At 49.8% G+C, this 18,630-nt stretch overlaps 2 protein-coding genes across 2 annotated transcripts; both read left to right on the top strand.

Annotated features, from left to right (window-relative positions):
• The first annotated feature begins 243 nt into the window (after window positions 1–243).
• PRPS1 (phosphoribosyl pyrophosphate synthetase 1) lies at window positions 244–12,355 on the top strand. The gene is made up of 7 exons (XM_032124137.1): window positions 244–535; window positions 2,706–2,889; window positions 3,232–3,330; window positions 4,960–5,084; window positions 6,807–6,980; window positions 7,782–7,941; window positions 10,255–12,355. Exons 1-7 carry the CDS (start codon window positions 414–416, stop codon window positions 10,345–10,347), a joined length of 957 nt encoding a protein of 318 aa, XP_031980028.1. The 5' UTR covers window positions 244–413; the 3' UTR covers window positions 10,348–12,355.
• Window positions 12,356–16,671: 4,316 nt separating this feature from the next.
• Window positions 16,672–18,171, top strand: TMSB15B (thymosin beta 15B). The gene is made up of 3 exons (XM_032124153.1): window positions 16,672–16,803; window positions 17,128–17,232; window positions 17,672–18,171. The coding sequence occupies exons 2-3, from the start codon at window positions 17,133–17,135 to the stop codon at window positions 17,707–17,709; spliced, it is 138 nt and encodes a 45-aa protein (XP_031980044.1). The 5' UTR covers window positions 16,672–16,803; window positions 17,128–17,132; the 3' UTR covers window positions 17,710–18,171.
• The last annotated feature ends 459 nt before the right edge of the window (window positions 18,172–18,630 follow it).

Genomic DNA, 18,630 nt, shown 5'->3' with positions numbered 1-18,630 from the left:
TCCTGGCCAATCGCAGCCCAGGCTGCCAGGCAGGGACCAATCGCAGGCCACCTCCTGCGCTAGGCCCCGCCCCCAGCGGGCGGCCGCGCGCACCTTCCCTCGCCCTCAAGGAGAGGGCGGTGCCCCAAGCCACGCCCACCACTGCTGTGCGGGCGAGCGGGACCCCGCCCCCTGCAGCGGCGGAGCCAATGGGAAGCGAGCGGGGGCGTGTCCTCGGGCAGAGAGGCTATAAAGGGTTGGTGCGGCAGGCGGGAACGGGTAAGATGGCGGCGTAGGGGTGACTGGCGTGACCTGTACCCACCGTGCCGCGTCCTCGCAGGAGGCGGGCGGGTCCCCGCGCGGCAGCCGCGGGCACTGCGTGGCGGAGCGACGAGGAGGAGGGGAAAAAGGGCGCCGCTGCCGCAGCCGCCGCCATGCCCAACATCAAGATCTTCAGCGGGAGCTCACACCAGGACCTGTCCCAGAAGATCGCCGACCGTCTGGGCCTGGAGCTGGGCAAGGTGGTCACCAAGAAGTTCAGCAACCAGGAGACATGGTGAGTCGGGGCGGGGCGCGGCCGCACTATAGCTCCCGGCGGGCCGCGCGGCGCTGCGGTGCTGGGCACGGCGCGGCCTCCGCGCGGGGGTTGATGGGGGTTGTAGTTCGGGGGCCGTGCGGTCGGGCCCAGCAGCGGAGCCGCGCTCAGAGACACCCCCGGAGCGCTCCCGCCGGGCCCCTGCTGGCCCAGAGCCCTCGGGTGCATCGCGCACGGCCCCCGCGGGCAGAGCCGGGTATCGGTGCGGGGCTCCGCCGGGCCGCGGTACGCCCCGGGAGCCATGTGCGGCCCGGGCCGTGTCTCCAGCGGCCCCCGCCGCAAGGCGCCGGCCCCGCGCGGGCTCCCACCGCCGCGTTTGGGGCTTCCCCCGCACGCGGGCTTCCTGAACTTGGAGGATTTGTGTGACCTGGCCGCTGTGGCAAGTGTTGGAGCGGTGGAATTCCCCACCTGGAGCTTACCTCTTCCACCCCAAAGACGCGAGCTGATGGGATGGCACCTCTCGGAGTTACACATACACTGATTGGGCTTTTTCCTGCCTAGAGCTAAACCGTGATGGCTTGAAGCTTGATATTTTTGTGCTTAGTATGTAGCTGGTATCTTTAAGCTACTCTGAAGACTTTCAGAGTCTTAAAAAGTATTGATAGAATTCTTGAGGAAAGAGAAGAGGCTCACACCTCCGTGCATCCCACGACGCATTTGCAGTCACGCAGTCTGTTTCGCTCAAGCTCTGAAACCTAACATTTGCCTTGTGTTATGTATCTGTGCTTTAAAAATCTTGCTGCCATCCTACGTAAAGTTAAAAAGGAGATTTAAAGTTGTTCAGGGCTCCTGAAGCTTGTTTTAGTGAGTACACTAACCGTGTATACACCACAGAGTATAATATGAAGAACCTTGGTTGCTTCAACCCACTCCTTTTGCAAACAGTAATTTTTTTTTTCCACGAAAATCCAGGATGTACGTGTGACGTACAATATCATGTTTCTCTTGCAGGGGCATTGATTGTAAAACCTCAGTGGTAGTACGAAGAGTTGTAAAGGAGTTAAAAAAAGTTCCGTTTGATTTACAGCCCTTGCACTGTTCCCATTGTTCTTTATTAACTGCTCTTACCCATCTAGTTGGCTGGCTGGCAGGTTCCTATGTCAGTCAGTAATTTGACTTGAAGACTTAAAAGACATCTTATTTACCCCAATAAACTGACACCAGGTGCTTCCCCGAAAGAGTAAGACTGTTTTAACAGAATAATTCATAGCCATTTTTGTACCATAAATGTCTTAAATCACCCGAATATTGGAGATGACACTTGGGGGCTAACTGCTGTTAATCAGACACTTACCCAGCAGAGAGTTCTCATTGACTGAAACTCTCCATGAGAGATGGATGCATCCTGTAAGTCAGTGTGCAGTAAAGATGACAGCAGCTCGCTGATGGATGTTGAGCAGTAAGGCTATAAATAGATAACAGTCATCAAAAAAAGTTGGAAGAAGAGATCAGAAAGGTCAGAGAAGGAAATAATAAAATCAGAACTTACCCTGAGGGCTTATACAAGTGAAGTGGTTTCTTTTCCACCGTTTCTGGTGCAGGTGTCTCCATACGTGCACTGGAGCTGGCATTTTGCTGCTGGCAAACAGGACCTTTGGCTTGTATTCAGGGATTAGTGTGCATTGCATCCAGGAGGAAATTAACCCCAAAAGCCTTTCCAGAGTGAAGTGCTGGAGTGCTTCTCTGCTGGAGCCAGTGAATGGCTGTTATGACTCTCAATCTGATAACTGGCTGTGGTGTTGCTTTGGTAGCAGTTTGACACCACTCTGTCTGGTAATTGGCTGTGGTCCTTGCTCCTTTGTACACTGCTGCTTTTAGAGGTAGCTGTGCTTGTGAGTCCAGGGGAACAGGGCCTGCTCTGGGGTGTTTACATGCTCAGCTTGCATTGAGATCGAGAGTACAGGCTGAGTGCTTTTAGCTTTACTGGCTGGACCATTAAATCTGATCAGTGAGCGCTGTAAAATAGCCACTGAGCAAATAAACAACAGTGTTCCTGCTCAACAGCCTTGATTATGTGGCACTGTCACCCACAGACCCTTGGGAGTGCAGTGCCTTGGTTGCTCTGCAGGCACGGGTGATGGCTGTGCTATAATTTGTGTTTGGCTACAACTCTGTTCTCATCTGTTTCCAGCGTGGAAATAGGCGAGAGTGTTCGTGGGGAGGATGTCTACATTGTGCAGAGCGGCTGTGGGGAGATCAATGACAATCTGATGGAGCTCCTCATCATGATAAATGCCTGTAAGATTGCCTCAGCCAGCAGAGTCACAGCTGTCATCCCCTGCTTCCCGTACGCTCGGCAGGACAAAAAGGACAAGGTAAGGCATGGGGTATAGGTTTCTACAGGGAAGTTAAATACACACCTTGAAAGTCCTGACTGCTGGAGAAGATTTAAATGCAGTTTTGTTGCCTCCTCTGCATATGCAACTTCTTTTCAGTTCTTTAAACTTCAGGATACTGGACTGCAAAATGATCTTTTCATAAAGATCTAGTTCTTCATGAAAATATACTAAAGTCTAATCACTAGCTGATGCAAAGATGCAATGTTAATGAGTGCTCCTTTTAGTAACTGCTTGTGAATCACTGCCTGGAAGCAGAAGGCTGACATCTTGATGAAGGAGTTGAACTTGTCTTATACTGTCTTTTTTTTCCTGTACTAGAGTCGAGCTCCAATCTCTGCCAAGTTGGTTGCAAACATGCTCTCTGTGGCAGGTGCAGATCATATAATCACCATGGACCTGCATGCATCTCAGATTCAGGTAGGAGCAGAAATCAGGAAAGGATTTAACCGCTTCCACTCTGAGCCTTTTGACTGCTTTACAAGCTTTCCAGTCATCTGCTTTTTTGAGGCACAGCAGTGATCAAGACTGGGGAATTTGGGACCGGATGGGGAGGTGGATAACAGGTTAACCTGTAAATGAAAGTATAGTTGTTCATGATCAGACTGAGTGTATTGAGTCTTACGTAAATGAACTAGGAAATGATCACTACAGCTTTGTTGCCACACAGTGCCACTGTGTATTCTTCACTAGACCTTTGAGGAATGTGAGGCAGGGAGTGTCCTTAAATTCTGAGTGGAGATTTCTGATACTTAGTGTGTTGTCTTGGAGAAGTGAGCAGTTAGTTCTGCCCTCGGGTGTCCTGGCACAGCTGCTTTTGTGGGTTTAGCTGACCAGGACGATGATCTGATAGCTTGCCTCTGGCAAGACGGGCAATCCCACTTGTATCCATTCAGTGCCACCCTCTCAGATAAGCTGGGTTTGGTTCTCTGCTGTGCTGGTGGTGAATTGAAAGTCATTCATAGACTTTGTTGGCTTATGAACAGAATATCTCGCAGAGCAACTTAAGTCTTGACCTGGGCTGTGTAAGAAAAATGGCAAGAGTATTTGCCAGGGAGAGGAGGGGCTGCAAGCTGTATTTGGTTTTGTTTGTGTCCACCTTGAGCAAGTGCTCAAGACCAAGAAACCCAACTCAGTGCAACTGAGAGGGGTGTGACAGAGGGAAGACTGTCTCTTGTATTGTTGCAAAGGGTAAGGTAGCTACTGCCTGGTGGCTGGCTGTCATTGTGACAGTTGGAAGTGCAGTCATTCACACTTCAGTATGATTTGCCCAGAAATACTGTCTCAGATGAAAAAAAAAAAAAACCTATGGGGGCACAGCTGAGAGGAGTCTCAGAAAGAGCATGAAATAACTGAGCCCAAGGGGGTCCCCCTCTTCCTTAAGAGCTTGGAGTTGATGAGTGCCATGGGGCTGACCTTGCAGCAGCAGCGGTGAGATTTAATGGGATCATTTGTGCATACGTGCTTCCAGCATCGGAATGAAGGCTAGAAGGGTCTGTTATCCCTGTACCTTGAAGCATTCCTCAAAAGTAGCTGCCCTCCACTCTCCTGCTTGCTACTCCAGGGTTAGCTTCGGGCATTCAGTGACCTTTGAGGTTTGCCTGGAGAAGTCTGCAGGGTCACTGTAAAGTTATGGAACCAGCTGCCTTAGTTTAAAGACAGATGTTGCTCAAGCCTATTTTGTAGATGGGAACAGTTTGGGTAATGAGCTTTAAAGACTGACTGTAAACAAGCAGCCAGCTGCTCTGGAAATGAGTGCATTTGATGCAGGCTTTCTGCACCCCTTAGGACAGAACTAGTTTCATTTTGTGGAGGTGTTAGATGTAAAGTGTTATTTTATGCTGCTGAACTATTTCTGGCTCTGAAGACTTCTTACATTACTATTCTGTGTATCCCAAAGACTACTGCCCTTACATCAAGGGAAGTAAAAAGGAAAGCTGAAAGCTGTGGAAAGGTGATGACTGCATGCCTGATCATATAGAAGGCTTCTTGCAATTGTTTCTGGAGTGTGACTTTCAGTTACATCTGTTCCTGTTGTCTTCCTTGCAGGGTTTTTTTGATATCCCTGTTGATAATTTATATGCCGAGCCTGCTGTACTGAAATGGATCAAAGAGAATATTCCAGAGTGGAAGAACTGCACCATTGTTTCACCAGATGCTGGTGGAGCCAAGAGGTGAGCTGTCAGACAGGTAGCTTGGGATGCTGCTTCTGTGTCTACTTTGGTTCCTAAGAATACTTGAGACCCTATTTTTAAAACATGTTCTTTCTGCTAGTCTGCCTTCTCTCAGACAGTCTGGGACAGCTGGTGAAGAGTGGTCAGATATTCTTCCTAGGGAGTGTTTAGAAGGTTTCTTGGGCTGCATGGAGGATTAAATAGCTTCTGGAATCACAGCTGCATAGGTAGGAATTGCACAACAGCTACATCTCGTGGACTAAACCAATTTGTACAGGAGTATTTATGCCAGTTGAAGGAGGAAATAGTGTAGCTTACACCCTTATGCTAAGGAAAGGTTACTGCTGCTGATTAATGATACATTCTTATCCAGGCTGCTTTCTTTGCAGAATTAAGCTTAATCTGTTGAGGCATTTTCTTACTTTATTACTCTGGATTTGACTATCTAGCTGTGATTTAAGTCTGCTGCTGCTCTTCATCTTCCCTGAGAGTGAGGAAGATAGATGGTTCTATATGCAGCATATGTTATAGCACGTTTCTATTTTGAAAGCCTGACAATCTCCCATCTCCCTGCCGACAGACATACCAGTTTTTGGGCAGTTCAGAGTGTTCTCAGGTGCTTTTTAGGAGAAACTAGGCTGTTCCTTGATGCTTCTGTCTGAGGGCTACATGTGGACAGTAAAGGGACACAGATGTGCTCTTTAATTGAGGACCATCACACCAAAATGTTGGTGTGTGCTGATCTGATTCGTGTGCCTCAGAATGTTTTAAGTGGTGTGTTACAAGCAGCCAAGAGACACACTGTAGTCACTGTATGTCTTCTGTAGCTTTGCTGTGGTCTGTGTGTTGGGCAGGACCTTCTGTATATTTAGCTATTTCTGTGGCTGGTTGCATAACACAGTATATGAAATAACAAACCAGCCAGATATAATCTGACTCATGAAAAAATCTGCTCAAAAGCCTCTTATACTGAAATGTGTCGATCTTGGCTGGTGCAGTATTTTATGGAGATATGCAAAGCTAAATACTTCAGTTTAGTTTAATAGTCTTGTGTAGGACCCCCAGGATGATAAGTCTGATCTAGTGGGGCTAAGAGTTTGCTTATCTAAAGTGCAGAATTTCCTGGGGGCATGTGTGTTTTATTCCTTCCACTCTTAATGCTTTTAAACTCTATTACTCATCAGTATCAATATATAAAGTTAAGATCCCTCTAGTAAGGTTGTTCTGCAGTCACTTGAGTGGAAATAAATTTGAGGTGGTGTATTTGCATTTGCTGGATGTGTAATCCTGCCATAATCTGTGCCAGCACTTGTGTGCATGATGATTGAGTGCTTACAAGAGTGAAAGTAGAGCCCTGTCATAGCACTACTTAAGCCTTTCCAGTGTAGTGTTACAAAGATGACAACTGTCCAAGTGTTTGGATCACTTCAGGTTTGCTGACCTTGCTGGTTAAGGTTTGTTTATCTTAAATGCAACCTAGTTTACAGTGGTCATGATGAAAGATGAGATCTATATGCTGTCACTGAGAGAGATTAGATCAGAGATTGCAGTTTAGCTGCTTGAAGGGAAACTAAGGTGGCAGAGTGCCTTTTATTAATTGCTTGGGAGCAGTAGCTGATGTGGTGACAGCTCCTCTTAGTGCAGTGTGCTTGATATTGAAAGAGCTTTGATGGAAGCTGCTGTGTGGAGTTAAGTGTTGTTTGGAAACTGTTCTCTCTTCAGAGTGACCTCCATTGCAGATCGGTTGAATGTAGACTTTGCCCTCATTCACAAGGAGCGCAAGAAGGCCAACGAGGTCGATCGCATGGTGCTGGTGGGGGACGTCAAGGACAGAGTGGCCATCCTGGTAGATGACATGGCAGACACGTGTGGCACCATCTGCCACGCTGCAGACAAGTGAGTGGGGCTGACTGCTGCCTTCCTAATTCAGGAACCTGCTCGTACTGAACACTGTGGAATGAGTTAAGCAGATTATTTGCATGTTGAGTTTCACAAGGTCTCCTGCAGTTTCTTGATTATTCGTGTCATACAAAATAAAGGAAGAAAACCCAGTTAAAGTTCTTGCAGTGGGAATAGGCAGAAGACCATGGTTGTCTTTTTTTTTAATTTGAAAAATGTCTCTGTTGAAAATGGACTGTCACTGACCATGCCAGGTAGAACTAAGTGTTGTCTGGTCCATCAGCTGATTTTGTATTAGAAATAAGCTTTGCAAACTTTGATATTGTTCATGCCCTTTACACTAGAAACACCAATATATGTGAGACTGTTAACTATGAAATACAGTATTAAATATTAGCTACAATTATTATTAGCGACAAATATTAGCTATAATATTTAATATTGCATATTAAATATTTCATACTGTATTAAATACAGTATTCAAGTATTAACACACTATTAAATATCTGCTGCCTTGTGTAGGCAAAAATTACAGGAGGTGATTTGTATGATCTGGTCCAAATATTCCAGAGCTAAGAACAAAGGGGTTTTTTCAGTGTGTGCTTTGCCTGTGGTGGATTTCATGGGACCTGTAAAACTGTTTTCTTCCCCCAAGTCAATAGAGGGGGGAATCAAAGGTAGCCTGTCCCGTAAGCACATGGTGGTGTGTCCTGTCATTCTTACCATGTGCCCTACACTAACGTCAGCTTAATACTTGCTGAGAATTACTCATCCTTCTCCTTTACTACTCCCTTGCAGGCTTGTGTCAGCTGGAGCCACCAAAGTTTATGCCATCTTAACTCATGGGATCTTTTCTGGGCCAGCAATTTCCCGGATCAACAATGCCTGTTTTGAGGCAGTTGTAGTCACAAACACAATACCCCAGGAGGACAAGATGAAGCAGTGCCCTAAAATCCAGGTGAGCATCTATTTTCTGTCACACCTGGTGGGCAGTAGCCTCGTCTGTGCACCTGTTGGGGGGGAAAACCCCACAATAAATACTGTGTAGTGCCAACTGTGGTTCTGTTGGTACTGCCATCAGTGTTTGCTAGTTCTCTTGGCCCTATTGCTGAGGGGTAACAGATGTGTTACACTGATATAAAACGGCTTCTGTTCCACACTGTCTCAAACAGTTCACTAAAAGATCTTTTTTTTCAGGGCTTGTTTTACCTAGATCAGGTGTCTGATTTAATGGGGCTACAATGTAGGCAAGTAGTTGGATGTGTGCCCTTTGGAGGAGTGATGTGCTGATGATGTGCAATGCTGAAACAGAGGTAGACAGGGACTTCTGATGCTGGTGCTGACAGCTTTGTTGTATATCTGTCACTTCATGCCCAGCCTTTGCCATCCATATGAAAGCTAAAAGCTGATCATGAGTCCCAGAAGCTGCTGTTCAGCCAGTTGTCAATCCGCTCATCCAGTGTACTCTTCTTGAGTTTGCCTGTGAGGATTTCACAAGAGACAGTGTCAAAAACCTTGCTGAACTCAACAATATCCATGGCTCCCCCCTCGCCCATCCAGGCAGTTGCTTCATCATAGAAGGTGATTAGGTTGGTTCAAGCCTGATTTACCTTTGGTGAGTCCATGCTGACTCTTCCTGATCATGTTCGTGTCATCCACGTGCATAGAGATGGCTTCCAGAACAGTGCTCCATCACCTTTTGAGGGATTGGGGTGAGGCTGTCTGGCCAGTAATTCTGGGTTGGCTTTGCTTTCTTCCAGTCCTCAGGCACCTTTGCTGATCTCCAGAACCTTTCAAAGTTGATCATGAGTGCCTGGCTGTAATGTCTGCCAGCTCTCTCAGTACTCACGGATGTATCCTGTCAGGGCCCATGGACTTGTGGGTATCAAGTCTTTCCAAGTGTCCTCTAACCCAATCCTCCTTGACTAAGGAAAAGTTCTCCTTCCAACATTCCCTTACCCATGTCTCCTGTTTGTCAGTGCAGACTGATACAAAGAAGGTGCTCACTAACTGCTTTCTCTGCATCCTTGGTCACCAGGGTCCCCCTTCCCTTTAGTAACAGGCCCACATTATTATTAGATTTTTCCAAATACATCAATAACAAGAGGAAAACATTCTTGTTTTCCCTGACATCCTTGGCCAGATTTAATTCCAGGTGGGCCTTGGCTTCACAGCACAAATACCTAGGACACAGGCATTTGGAGAAGTTCTGGCACTACTCAGACTCAACCAGTACTGTGGTGTGAGTGTAGAAGCTTCCTCACTACTGGGCTGCTGGTGAAAGGGAAGCTGAGCTGATTGAAGCTGCCGTCAATTTTAAGCTGCTTTTGGAAATATGTTATAAGCTGATTTCAAGCTGCTGTTGGGTTGTATTTCTTTCAGTATCTGGATGATACTCCTGCAACATCTAAAACATGTCTGGTGCTTTACGTTGTTTCCAAGCTCCACACTGCAGCTGGTGTAGGCAAAAATGTTAAACTGGCAACCTCTGTGTAAATAGCTGTAGCCAAAGATTGCAGTGGAGCAGTTTTCCAGGCTCTCCTTAAATACCTCACTTTTACACACTGATGTTTGATGTTGAGGAGCACAGAGCTAAAGGATTTGTCACAAGTCACAGGCTTTACTCTGCAGCTTGTTGTTTTTTTCTTCCCTTCAGAGAACTTAACCAGAAGATAAAAAATATTAAGTATCGCTTTCACTTGGTTTCCTTAATGCAGCATGAATATGGTGGTTCTTACTAGACTACATATATTGAAGTGCTTTAGCTGTGGGGATTCAGAGCTGGATTTGGCTGAGACTTGACTTTCCCTCCTGGTACCTGTGTGACCCCACCAGATGGAGCCAGCACAGCGTCTGGGAGCTGAGCTGCAGCACAGCAGCTTCATCTCTCAGGCTGCTGGCAGCAGTGGTAAAACCTCTTGGCTCAAGGGAAGTGATTTCATCTTGATCTAGACTGCCCTAACTTCTCTGCACAAAGTGAATACGAGTTGTGTGGTAAACAGGCTGAGCCTAGGGAGTCTGAGCAAAGCAAGGCGATGGTAGACCGTAACTCTGACAGACCAACTACAGTATTTGTAGTGCTATTTGTAGAGTATCTTCAGGCTTATATGTAATTAAATCCTAATCCTGTGTAGAAGTAATTTGTCTGCATCTGGCATGTTACAAATGTGGGTGATGAGTTTATTCTTTAGGTTCTCCCTGACTTCCCAGGCAGTCTTTCAAGCTTGATGCCTTTTCTCAATGGCACTGATGCATCTTTCTTCCCTTCCAGGTGATTGACATCTCAATGATCCTTGCGGAGGCCATCAGGAGGACTCATAATGGGGAATCCGTTTCCTACCTATTCAGCCATGTCCCTTTATAACAACAGATGTCAGCTGCTGCTTGTATGGCTTTTTTTTTTAAAACCAAAAGTTGTTCAGCTTGTTGTAAAGTTCAGTAGAAGACTCTGCTTGTTCCAGTGCAGTTCTCCACAGCTCCTGCTTAAGTCAGGCTTACTGGCTCTGTTCCCAACACTGGGAGGCTGGAGGGGGAAAGCTCTTCTCTGTAACAGCCAACTCCACCAGCACCCTGTGCATGGAGCTGATCAGTAGCACTGACTCAATTCTGCAGGTCTGTGGAGAGCAGGACTGACACATGGCTAATTGCCACAATTATTTTGAGGGGGGGAGGGAGAGGGTTTGTCTGTGGGCAGGGTTAGATGATCTGGCATGCACACCCTAAATTGTTTGGGAAGTAGAGCTCTCTAGGACATGTTGATCTGGATCTACAGCAAGAGCCCAAGAGACTGCTGGCTGTCTTACCACTCTGTACCTGACAGAGCCCTTGGAGAGTGGTGGGGAAGGCTTGTGTCTTGGCCAGGCTTGACCCTTGGTGAAGCCCTAGGGGACACCTAGGAGGTGGTTCCGCTACGACTTCCTCCCATGAAAGGAGATCAGTGTAGCTTGCAAACTTGAATTCCTTGTAATTGTTGATGAAATTAAATGCCCTTTAGTGTGCTACACAGCAAAGTGAGGATGAGCGCAGCGTCTGTGCAGTGCTGTGTTAGCTTAGGGAGGAAGGTGCATCCTGGGCAAGTGTTGTTTTCCAAAAACTCTTTGACGTAGGGAACTTGGGATGGTTGTGTGCTTTGGTTTCTTAGTGCAGGCTAAAACCAGCTTCTCAATTTCACAGCTTCCTGTTAGCCTTGCTAGCTAACTAGAGGACTGCTGTCATGTACTGCAGCTGCACCTTGACCTGCTGTGCAACCCCCTGACCCTTTTTTTTTTTTACCAGTACAGTAGTAAACAGAGCCTCTTTATCCAACAGCAGCAGGATTGTTGCATCTAGCAAGTGCCTGCTCAGATGCTGGGGTGACCTGAAACACAACAGCTTTGTGTCCAGCTGGCTTAGCCTCTCATTCATTGCCTGTTAACAGTCCTGTTATCCTATAAGTTACTGACACATCATTTGTCCTGCTCAATTGTCTGCCTTTCCTTGAAAGCATTGCTTCTTGCAAAATACCTTAAGCTAAGGAGCATGGCAGGTTGCAGGACAACAAAACCTGAAGGAACCCTTGGAGTGGGTCTGATGCGTCTCAGGAGTGTTTATGGCAATGGGTTGAAGAGGCTGGTGATCCATAGTACAGGGAAAACAGCAGATCTAACACCAACCTGACAGGCCACAAAGTGCCTGAAAAAAATACCAAAACTAGAGCTGGCTGAGGCTCTTGGATGTAAGAAGTATCATCTGAAACTTGAATACTTAGAAAATGTACCAGACAATCGTAAGGTAAACTGCTAAGTCTCTCTTGAACTCTTATGGTTTATAGACCAAACTGTTTTGTTCTGGTTTTGTTTTGGTTTTTGGGTTGGTTTTTTTGTTTGTTTTTTTTTTTTAATAAGCACTCCTCTTTTATTTGTTTTTGAGCTGGAGGAAGGGAAAAAGGGAAAAGAAGGAACTTGAAATTACTTTCTAGAGTAACCAGCATGACTTTGAGGGGCTGGGGTGTAAGTGGAACTAACTGAAAGATGTGGTTAAAATCTAGGGAAGTACTTCTTTAGCTGTGCCTTTTACTGAAGACTTCTCTCCCTTCCTAAACTCCTGTCCTGTGGCAACGTTAACACTTCTATTAGTGTAGAGCTTTTCTTTTTGTATAAGAATTGATGTTTGTCTGGAAACTGTGCATCTCTTGCTTCTTTGCTTTGCATCCTGCACTGAGCTCTCCTGAGAGTCTGTGATCCCACCTCCTGTATGGGAGCCCCTGCTGCCATCCTGCTGCTGCTCTGAGAGCCAAAAGCCAGGACATCAGAGCAGCACTGGGAGGATTTTCAGCAGCATTTGTGTTTAAAGTTAAGACCTGATGAAGGAATTAAACTTTTATTTAAAAACCACGGCCTCTGCCTGTAAGTGCTTCTAAATATCTTAAGTGACATGAATCTTCCGAGTTGGGTCATTTTAAGGGCAGATCATGAAGTAATTTTGTTTGGAAGGGGCCTTGGAAGGTCATCTGGTTTAACCCTTGTGCGTGTGGCCAGCTGTGAGGTTCAGCTTGGCTCTGCTCACATTGCATGGAAAGAAAAGCGTGGGACCAAGCACTGAGCAATTGCTTTTGTGCATATTTGATTTCCTGGACTTAATTGTCAGAGGTGGTAGTGCAGCTTCTCTTGTACTGTTCACTTATGTATCTGAGCAGATTTGTTCACATAATGTTCAGGTGGGGGAAGCTTGAATATTTTAACAAGTACAAATGAAGAATTTGTAAGTGTCTTGCACAAAGCTGATGATCAGAGACAGCAAGATTATGTCCTGAGAAGCACTTGTTCTGACTAAACCCTGATTCTTTCTCATTTTGTGTGGCAGATGGGAAATGAAGTCAGAAGGATGAGATGGCAGGTCTAGAGAAAGGTCTTTGGTATTACAAATAGACTTCCAGGTCTAGACTGAACATGACCATGGCCTCAGGCAGACATTTGCTGAGGATCACAATTGTCATCCATCTGTTAAAATGTCTTGCAGTACTGGCCAGTGAGTAAGTGGAAAAAATGGGAGTTTTTTCCCCCAAATAGCAGGGTGGGTGCTGTGGGTCTTGTCAGGATGATGTAGCAGATTTCACCCTCTCTGGCAGCAAAACAGAGCAGAGCTTCACAGCCATTTGTACACAGGAGACCATTGCTATTAGTGTATACAATGTTTTCTTAGTTACTTTAATAGAACCAGGGGTTCCGGTTGGGAGAGGGCACAGGCTTAATATGCTGTATGACATTGTAGCTCTTAGAAAGGATGGGAGATACCTCCTTGGGACTGTTCTCATACCTGTGTGAAGTTACTCTGCTCTGAAACCTTCAGATAGGAAAGGATGGAGTCTTTACCGAAGTCTGGAGGTGAGCTGTGGGGTGCCTTAGGCTTTCCTCACAGCTGCCTGAGTTACTACTATAGAAAACAAGTTATTCACCAGGAGAAAATCTCAACAGAGTCATTTGCTATGCTCCTGCAGTTGGAGGTCTGGAAGAGCAGGACAGAGCTCCAGCAGCTCCCTCTGCCACAGGTACAGGAGTGTGGCTGCAGGTGTGAGGATGGTGGTATTGGTGCCAGTAGCCATCTCGTGCCTGTCTGCTGCCCGCTGTTAATTCAGCGGGAACAAGGAACACATCAGTCACTAGTCCTGTATCAGCCCTGCTCACCTGCCTGGGTACCTGAAACTAATGCACAGGGTGGGAGCTGAGCTTACCAGGTGTGCCTTGCAGGTAGCAGGATGTGTCCACTGTTTAAAGCAAAATGAGACACATCTCAAAATAATTTGCTGGCAGCTCCCTCCTACCTTACTGATACAAGGAGGTCTCCTGGAGCTGGTGTTTCTGTGATCTAAAGAAAGCAGCACCTTGTCTTGCTGGTGTTGGGCAAGGGGAAAATGGTGTTAGCAAGCCCTTCTGTAAACTGCAGCAACATCCACAGGAGGAATGAGCCCTGTAAGGCACAACAGCCCCGGTATGTTGCTGCCTTCCTGGGGCTCTCTGCTCCTGTCCTAATGGATGTGAAGGGTTGTGACAGGAGGCTGGGGTAAAAACGGGAGAAGGTGCTCTGGCCCTGTGGAATGGCTCAGCCTGGCAGCTGTCATGGTGGTGCCCTGCAGGCAGATGGGTCAGGAGGCTGAGAAAAACGTCTGATCAGAGAAAACTTCCTGCCTCCTTCCTGTACAGGAGAATAAAGCATTCCTGGAAGTGGCCATCAAGGAGGCTGTATCAGCCTTGGCAGCCTTGTTCTGTGCGAGATTTAAAACCCATCTAAAATGGCTGGCAGTCAGTCTGTGCTATTTCAGGTCAGGGCTGTTTTTGTTTTCTCCCTATCTGTTGATGTCTCAGTTCTTTTGTTATAAATTATTGAAAGCAGAAATGCCAAAAGACGTAAGAAAGAAGCTGGTTGTGCAGTTACGGGAGGCTTTGCTAATTTGTCAGGGGGAAAAGCTCTTGCTGGGATATAAGCTCCTTTCTTGTTCTTTGTGCAAGATGGGTTTTAGCAGCTCCCCGGCAGCAGCCCCACCTCTCCCCTGCTGGCAGCGCACAGGGTTGGCTTTAAAGTGCTCTGGCCGTGGTTTGTGCGAGCATGGTGGTGCCTGTGTGGCTTGAGGAAGGGGGAGCTCCCCTTCCCCTGCCTGCGTGGCCACCGTGGTGGCTTTGTGCCCAGACAAAGACCCGGGAGTTGCAGCATTAGGAGATGCAACACATTGCCCAGGGGCTGTGCCTTGCCTGTGGCGGGTGCAGCTGGTTCTGCTGAGGGGCTGGGAGGATGGTGACCAGGTTTTTGGGTGCAGCTGGTGCTGGCAAGGGGCTGTGCACAGGCAGGGTGGGGATTGGGTTCTTTCACACTCACTGCCTGCCAGGGACAAAAGCTACGTCAGACTGCAGCATCCACAAAGGAGAGAAGCATGTGGAGAACAGGCAAGCAAAGGGGGAAGCTGAGGGGAAGGTGAGCACAGCCAGAGAGTAAACACATGGTAAAACACTTGTCTGACTATTTGCATGAAGGCAAAAAGGATTTCCTGCATTCATTTTGAAACTGCATGGATGTTTTGGTTCCTGCTGGCTGTGCAGGAAAGATGAGCCTTTTCTCACTGGGGCTGGGCTGTATGATGCAGGCTCTGCAGGGTGGGTTTGAAGGATGCTCGTGAAGGTGGCCCTGCCTGGGCTTGCAGCTCCTGGCTCTGTGGCACTCTCCAAACCTGGCCCTGCCGGGGGCTGCACCACCAAATCAGAGCTGCTCTGGGAGCAGCCTGGCCTGGAGCTTTGCCTGCAGCCTTTTCCTCCCTCCCCCAGGCACAGGGATGGGAGGCTGTTTGCTATCCCGACTCCTCTCGGGGGAGCAACCTGGCCTTAGATCTTGGCCTTTGCCTTTTCAGCATTTGCCAGCTCTTGGCGCTGCTTGAGTTCAGAGCCCATATTCTGGCTGGAGTGAGAAGGTGCCTCAGGGCGTGTGGCAAAGGGCCACCTCCGGCCATGACCTGCTGTCGCTGGATAGCACCAGTCCCGCCTGCCAAGACGGCAGTCGTCTTGTTAAAGAACAAAGCAAGTGTTTCCTCCGGATTGCTGGGGATTTTCTCTGCAAAATCTCCAATAAGCCCTGAGCGAAACCCAGAGGCTGGCAGGCCAGGAGGAGGTGGAGGTGAGAGCTGCTGCAGCACAGCTGCTACCCCTCGTGCTCTCTAACAGGTTCCTGCTCACCATGGCACCAAGATGTCTGCGGAAAGATTTTGGCAAGCCTCATCTGCAGTCAGGATACTTTTTCTTTTGCCTCCTCCCCTTCCCCTCATTCCCTTCAGCACCTGCAGGACCCTCCTGGCCCTCTACCCCCTCTCTATTCTGGTGGCCAGCATGCAGGTGCCCCCCATACTGCCACTGTCCTTCCTGCTGGGATCAGATAGGCTGCCTGCACTGCCCCTTGGCTTTTTCCCACCAAAGGTGTTTCTTCCAATTGCACACCAGCCCATTTGCACAGTTTGGGCTGCTCCCCAGGCTTGCTGCAGCCAAGCAAGAGCCTGTGAGTCTGGTCAGGTTCTTGCCCACCCGTGCTGCTTCTTTAGTGACCAGATCTCCCCAGGAAGTGCTGTGGTCAAAGACAGGCTAGACATGAGCTGGCCACAGTGGCCAAGCACCTCTCACAGGTGTGAGAATAGGGCGCTGGGTTTAGCCCAAGGCTTCCTTTATTCAGGTTCTGCTTCAGCAGCGGGAGCATCCCTGGGCACACACACGGCCCACAGCTGCCTCCGTTGCTGTAGGGAACCTGCTGCTGGCGGGAGGGAGGGTGGGGCTGGGACAGTGGCTTTGGAGTCATCTGGTCTCATGGGAGCCGGCCTGCTGCCCCTCACACCCGGCACCTAGGCGCGTGTGCGCACAGGAGGGGCAGTGGGAACCATGCCCGTATGTGGGGGCAGCAGGAGCTGTGTCCCCGCGCGAGTGAGGGGCTGTGCGGCCCCTGTCCGTGTGTGTTGTGAGGAGGTGCGTGACCCGTGTCCCCGGTGCCCCCCTCATTCGGCCTCTCCCTTCCCCGTTGTCCGCTCTCTCCCCGTCTCCCTCACGCCCCTCACGCTCGGTCCCGCTCGCGCCCCCGTCGCGCGGCGCGGCGGCAGCGGCCGCCCCCTGGCGGGCCACGCGCTTCCCGGCAGGCGCGGCGGGCGGACAGCCAATGGGCGCGCGGGCTGGGCGGCGGCCGGGGTATAAAAGGCTCCGCCCCGCGCGGCGCGCGCTCCAGACTCACCTGGACACGCAGGGAGCGGGACCGGCACCGATTGCGCACCGCATCCGCCGCACGCCGCATCCGCCGCACATCGCACCGCACAGCGCCGCAGGTACGGGCTGGGCCGCGGAGGCGGGGGGACCCCGCGCAGCGCTGCTGCGAGGAGGAACTCGCCGGGGCGCCCCGGGGTGGGGGCTGCGGGCGCGGCGGGTCCCGGGGGGGACATGGCTGCCTGATGCGGGGAGGGCTCCCCCGGCGTGTGCGGGCACCGGGGAGCCGCCCCGCACGGCTGGCCGGGCCCGGGGAGCGGCGCGGTGCCCGGGGCGGCGGCGCGCCCCGCCCTGCGCTATTGTCCGCGGCGGGGGCCGGGGGGGGCCGGGGCCGCCTTTGTCTTCCCGTCCCCATCCTTCGGCTGACTGCGGCGGGGGTCTCGCAGGCAAAATGTGCGACAAACCAGACCTCTCGGAGGTGGAGAAATTCGACAAGAAGAAGCTGAAGAAAACCAACACGGAGGAGAAGAACACGCTGCCCTCCAAGGAGAGTGAGTGCGGGGCCGGGGGCTGGCGGGGCGGGGCGGGAGGCACGACCGGCGGGGCAGTGCCCTCGGGGGCCGGTCTCGCCGCCGAGGCATCCGGGGGAGAGGGGCAATTTGGGGCGGCACGGCTGTGGCCCCGAGAAAGCCACGGGCAGAGGTGTGTGCAGCCCGGGGGAGCGGGCATGGGCACTCGGAGAGGGCTGTTGCGCCAAACTGATGCCTCAGGGCATCGCTTTCCTGCGGACGGACGCAGACAGGTGCCCGACTTGCTGCCACGCACGCGTGTGGCTTGCCATTTTCTAACTTGACTGTAAAACCACCCCATTTGGGGTCAAATCACAAAACTGGGCACCAGGGCCTGAGTGAATCCTCTGAAACCTTCTCCGGTGGGTGCTTCCACAAAAGAAAAAGCACTATAGACTAATGGGCCTCTATTCTTTTGCAGCTATTGAGCAGGAGAAGGAATGTGTGAAGTCTTCCTAGAGAGAGATTGCCTGGCAGGAAGAGCGACTACTCAATTATTTTGCTTTGAAATGAATCATGTGGGTTTTTTTAAATTTACATCACGTACATGTATAGAAAACAGCTGTATCACCTAACACACTGTCCCATTTTGCTGGCAGCTTTGGCAGGTGGGGGGACAAAGCGTGGTCCTCTCAGTCCATCAGTAGCCTGACCTGATGCCATCTCTGCTGCCCAGCTGCCTCCTGTGACAGCACTGATCTTGCTCTGATGCAGTGGGGAGATGAGCAAGGGCCATGGAGGCTTCTGGGGATGGACCCCTTCTGCCTGGGGGAGTGGAGAACCTTTCTGGCCTCACCTCCGGCTTGGGTCTGTCTTGCATATTCTTCACTGACAGTGTTCTGTAGCCTCACTCACAGTTTTTTGTCTTCCTTGGGGGAAAAATGAGAAGTTTATTATAAAATAAAAAATTGTAATGATCTACCTATGGCTCATGGCTTCTTCACTGGCAAAGGTTCTGGCTGTAGCTTGCCTTGGAGGGTGGGGAGGTCTCTGCCTGGTGCTGCAGCAGTGCTGGTTGTTCAGCATTGCTCAGAGGGTGATGTGGGATGGTTCCCTGCAGGGTGAATCCAGGTTGGTTTTTGCCTGGGGATCAGTTCCTGGAGGAACTGGGAGCATTGCTGGCGTGACCATGGCCACTGTGCTCCACCACCATTGCAGTTTCTTGGTGTATCTTAAAAGTAGAGGCTAATGTAGTCCTTGCTGCCCGTGTGAAGGCAGAGCCTCCTGCCTTGGTATCCCCTGCCTAAAACCTTGTGGAGCTGAGCTGGTGCCTTGTCAGCATGGCTGGAGGTGCTGGCAGTGGAGATGCTGGCCTGGGTCCTGCTGCTGTGCTGGCCAGGCCAGCTCTGCCCACCCAGTTCTTGGAGCACAGTTCTCCCA

This window comes from Corvus moneduloides, chromosome 14 (assembly GCF_009650955.1).
Source record: "Corvus moneduloides isolate bCorMon1 chromosome 14, bCorMon1.pri, whole genome shotgun sequence".
NCBI classification, from domain to species: domain Eukaryota; kingdom Metazoa; phylum Chordata; class Aves; order Passeriformes; family Corvidae; genus Corvus; species Corvus moneduloides.
The sequence above is the reverse complement of the archived record's forward strand: the minus strand, read 5'-3'. Positions and strand labels throughout refer to the sequence as shown.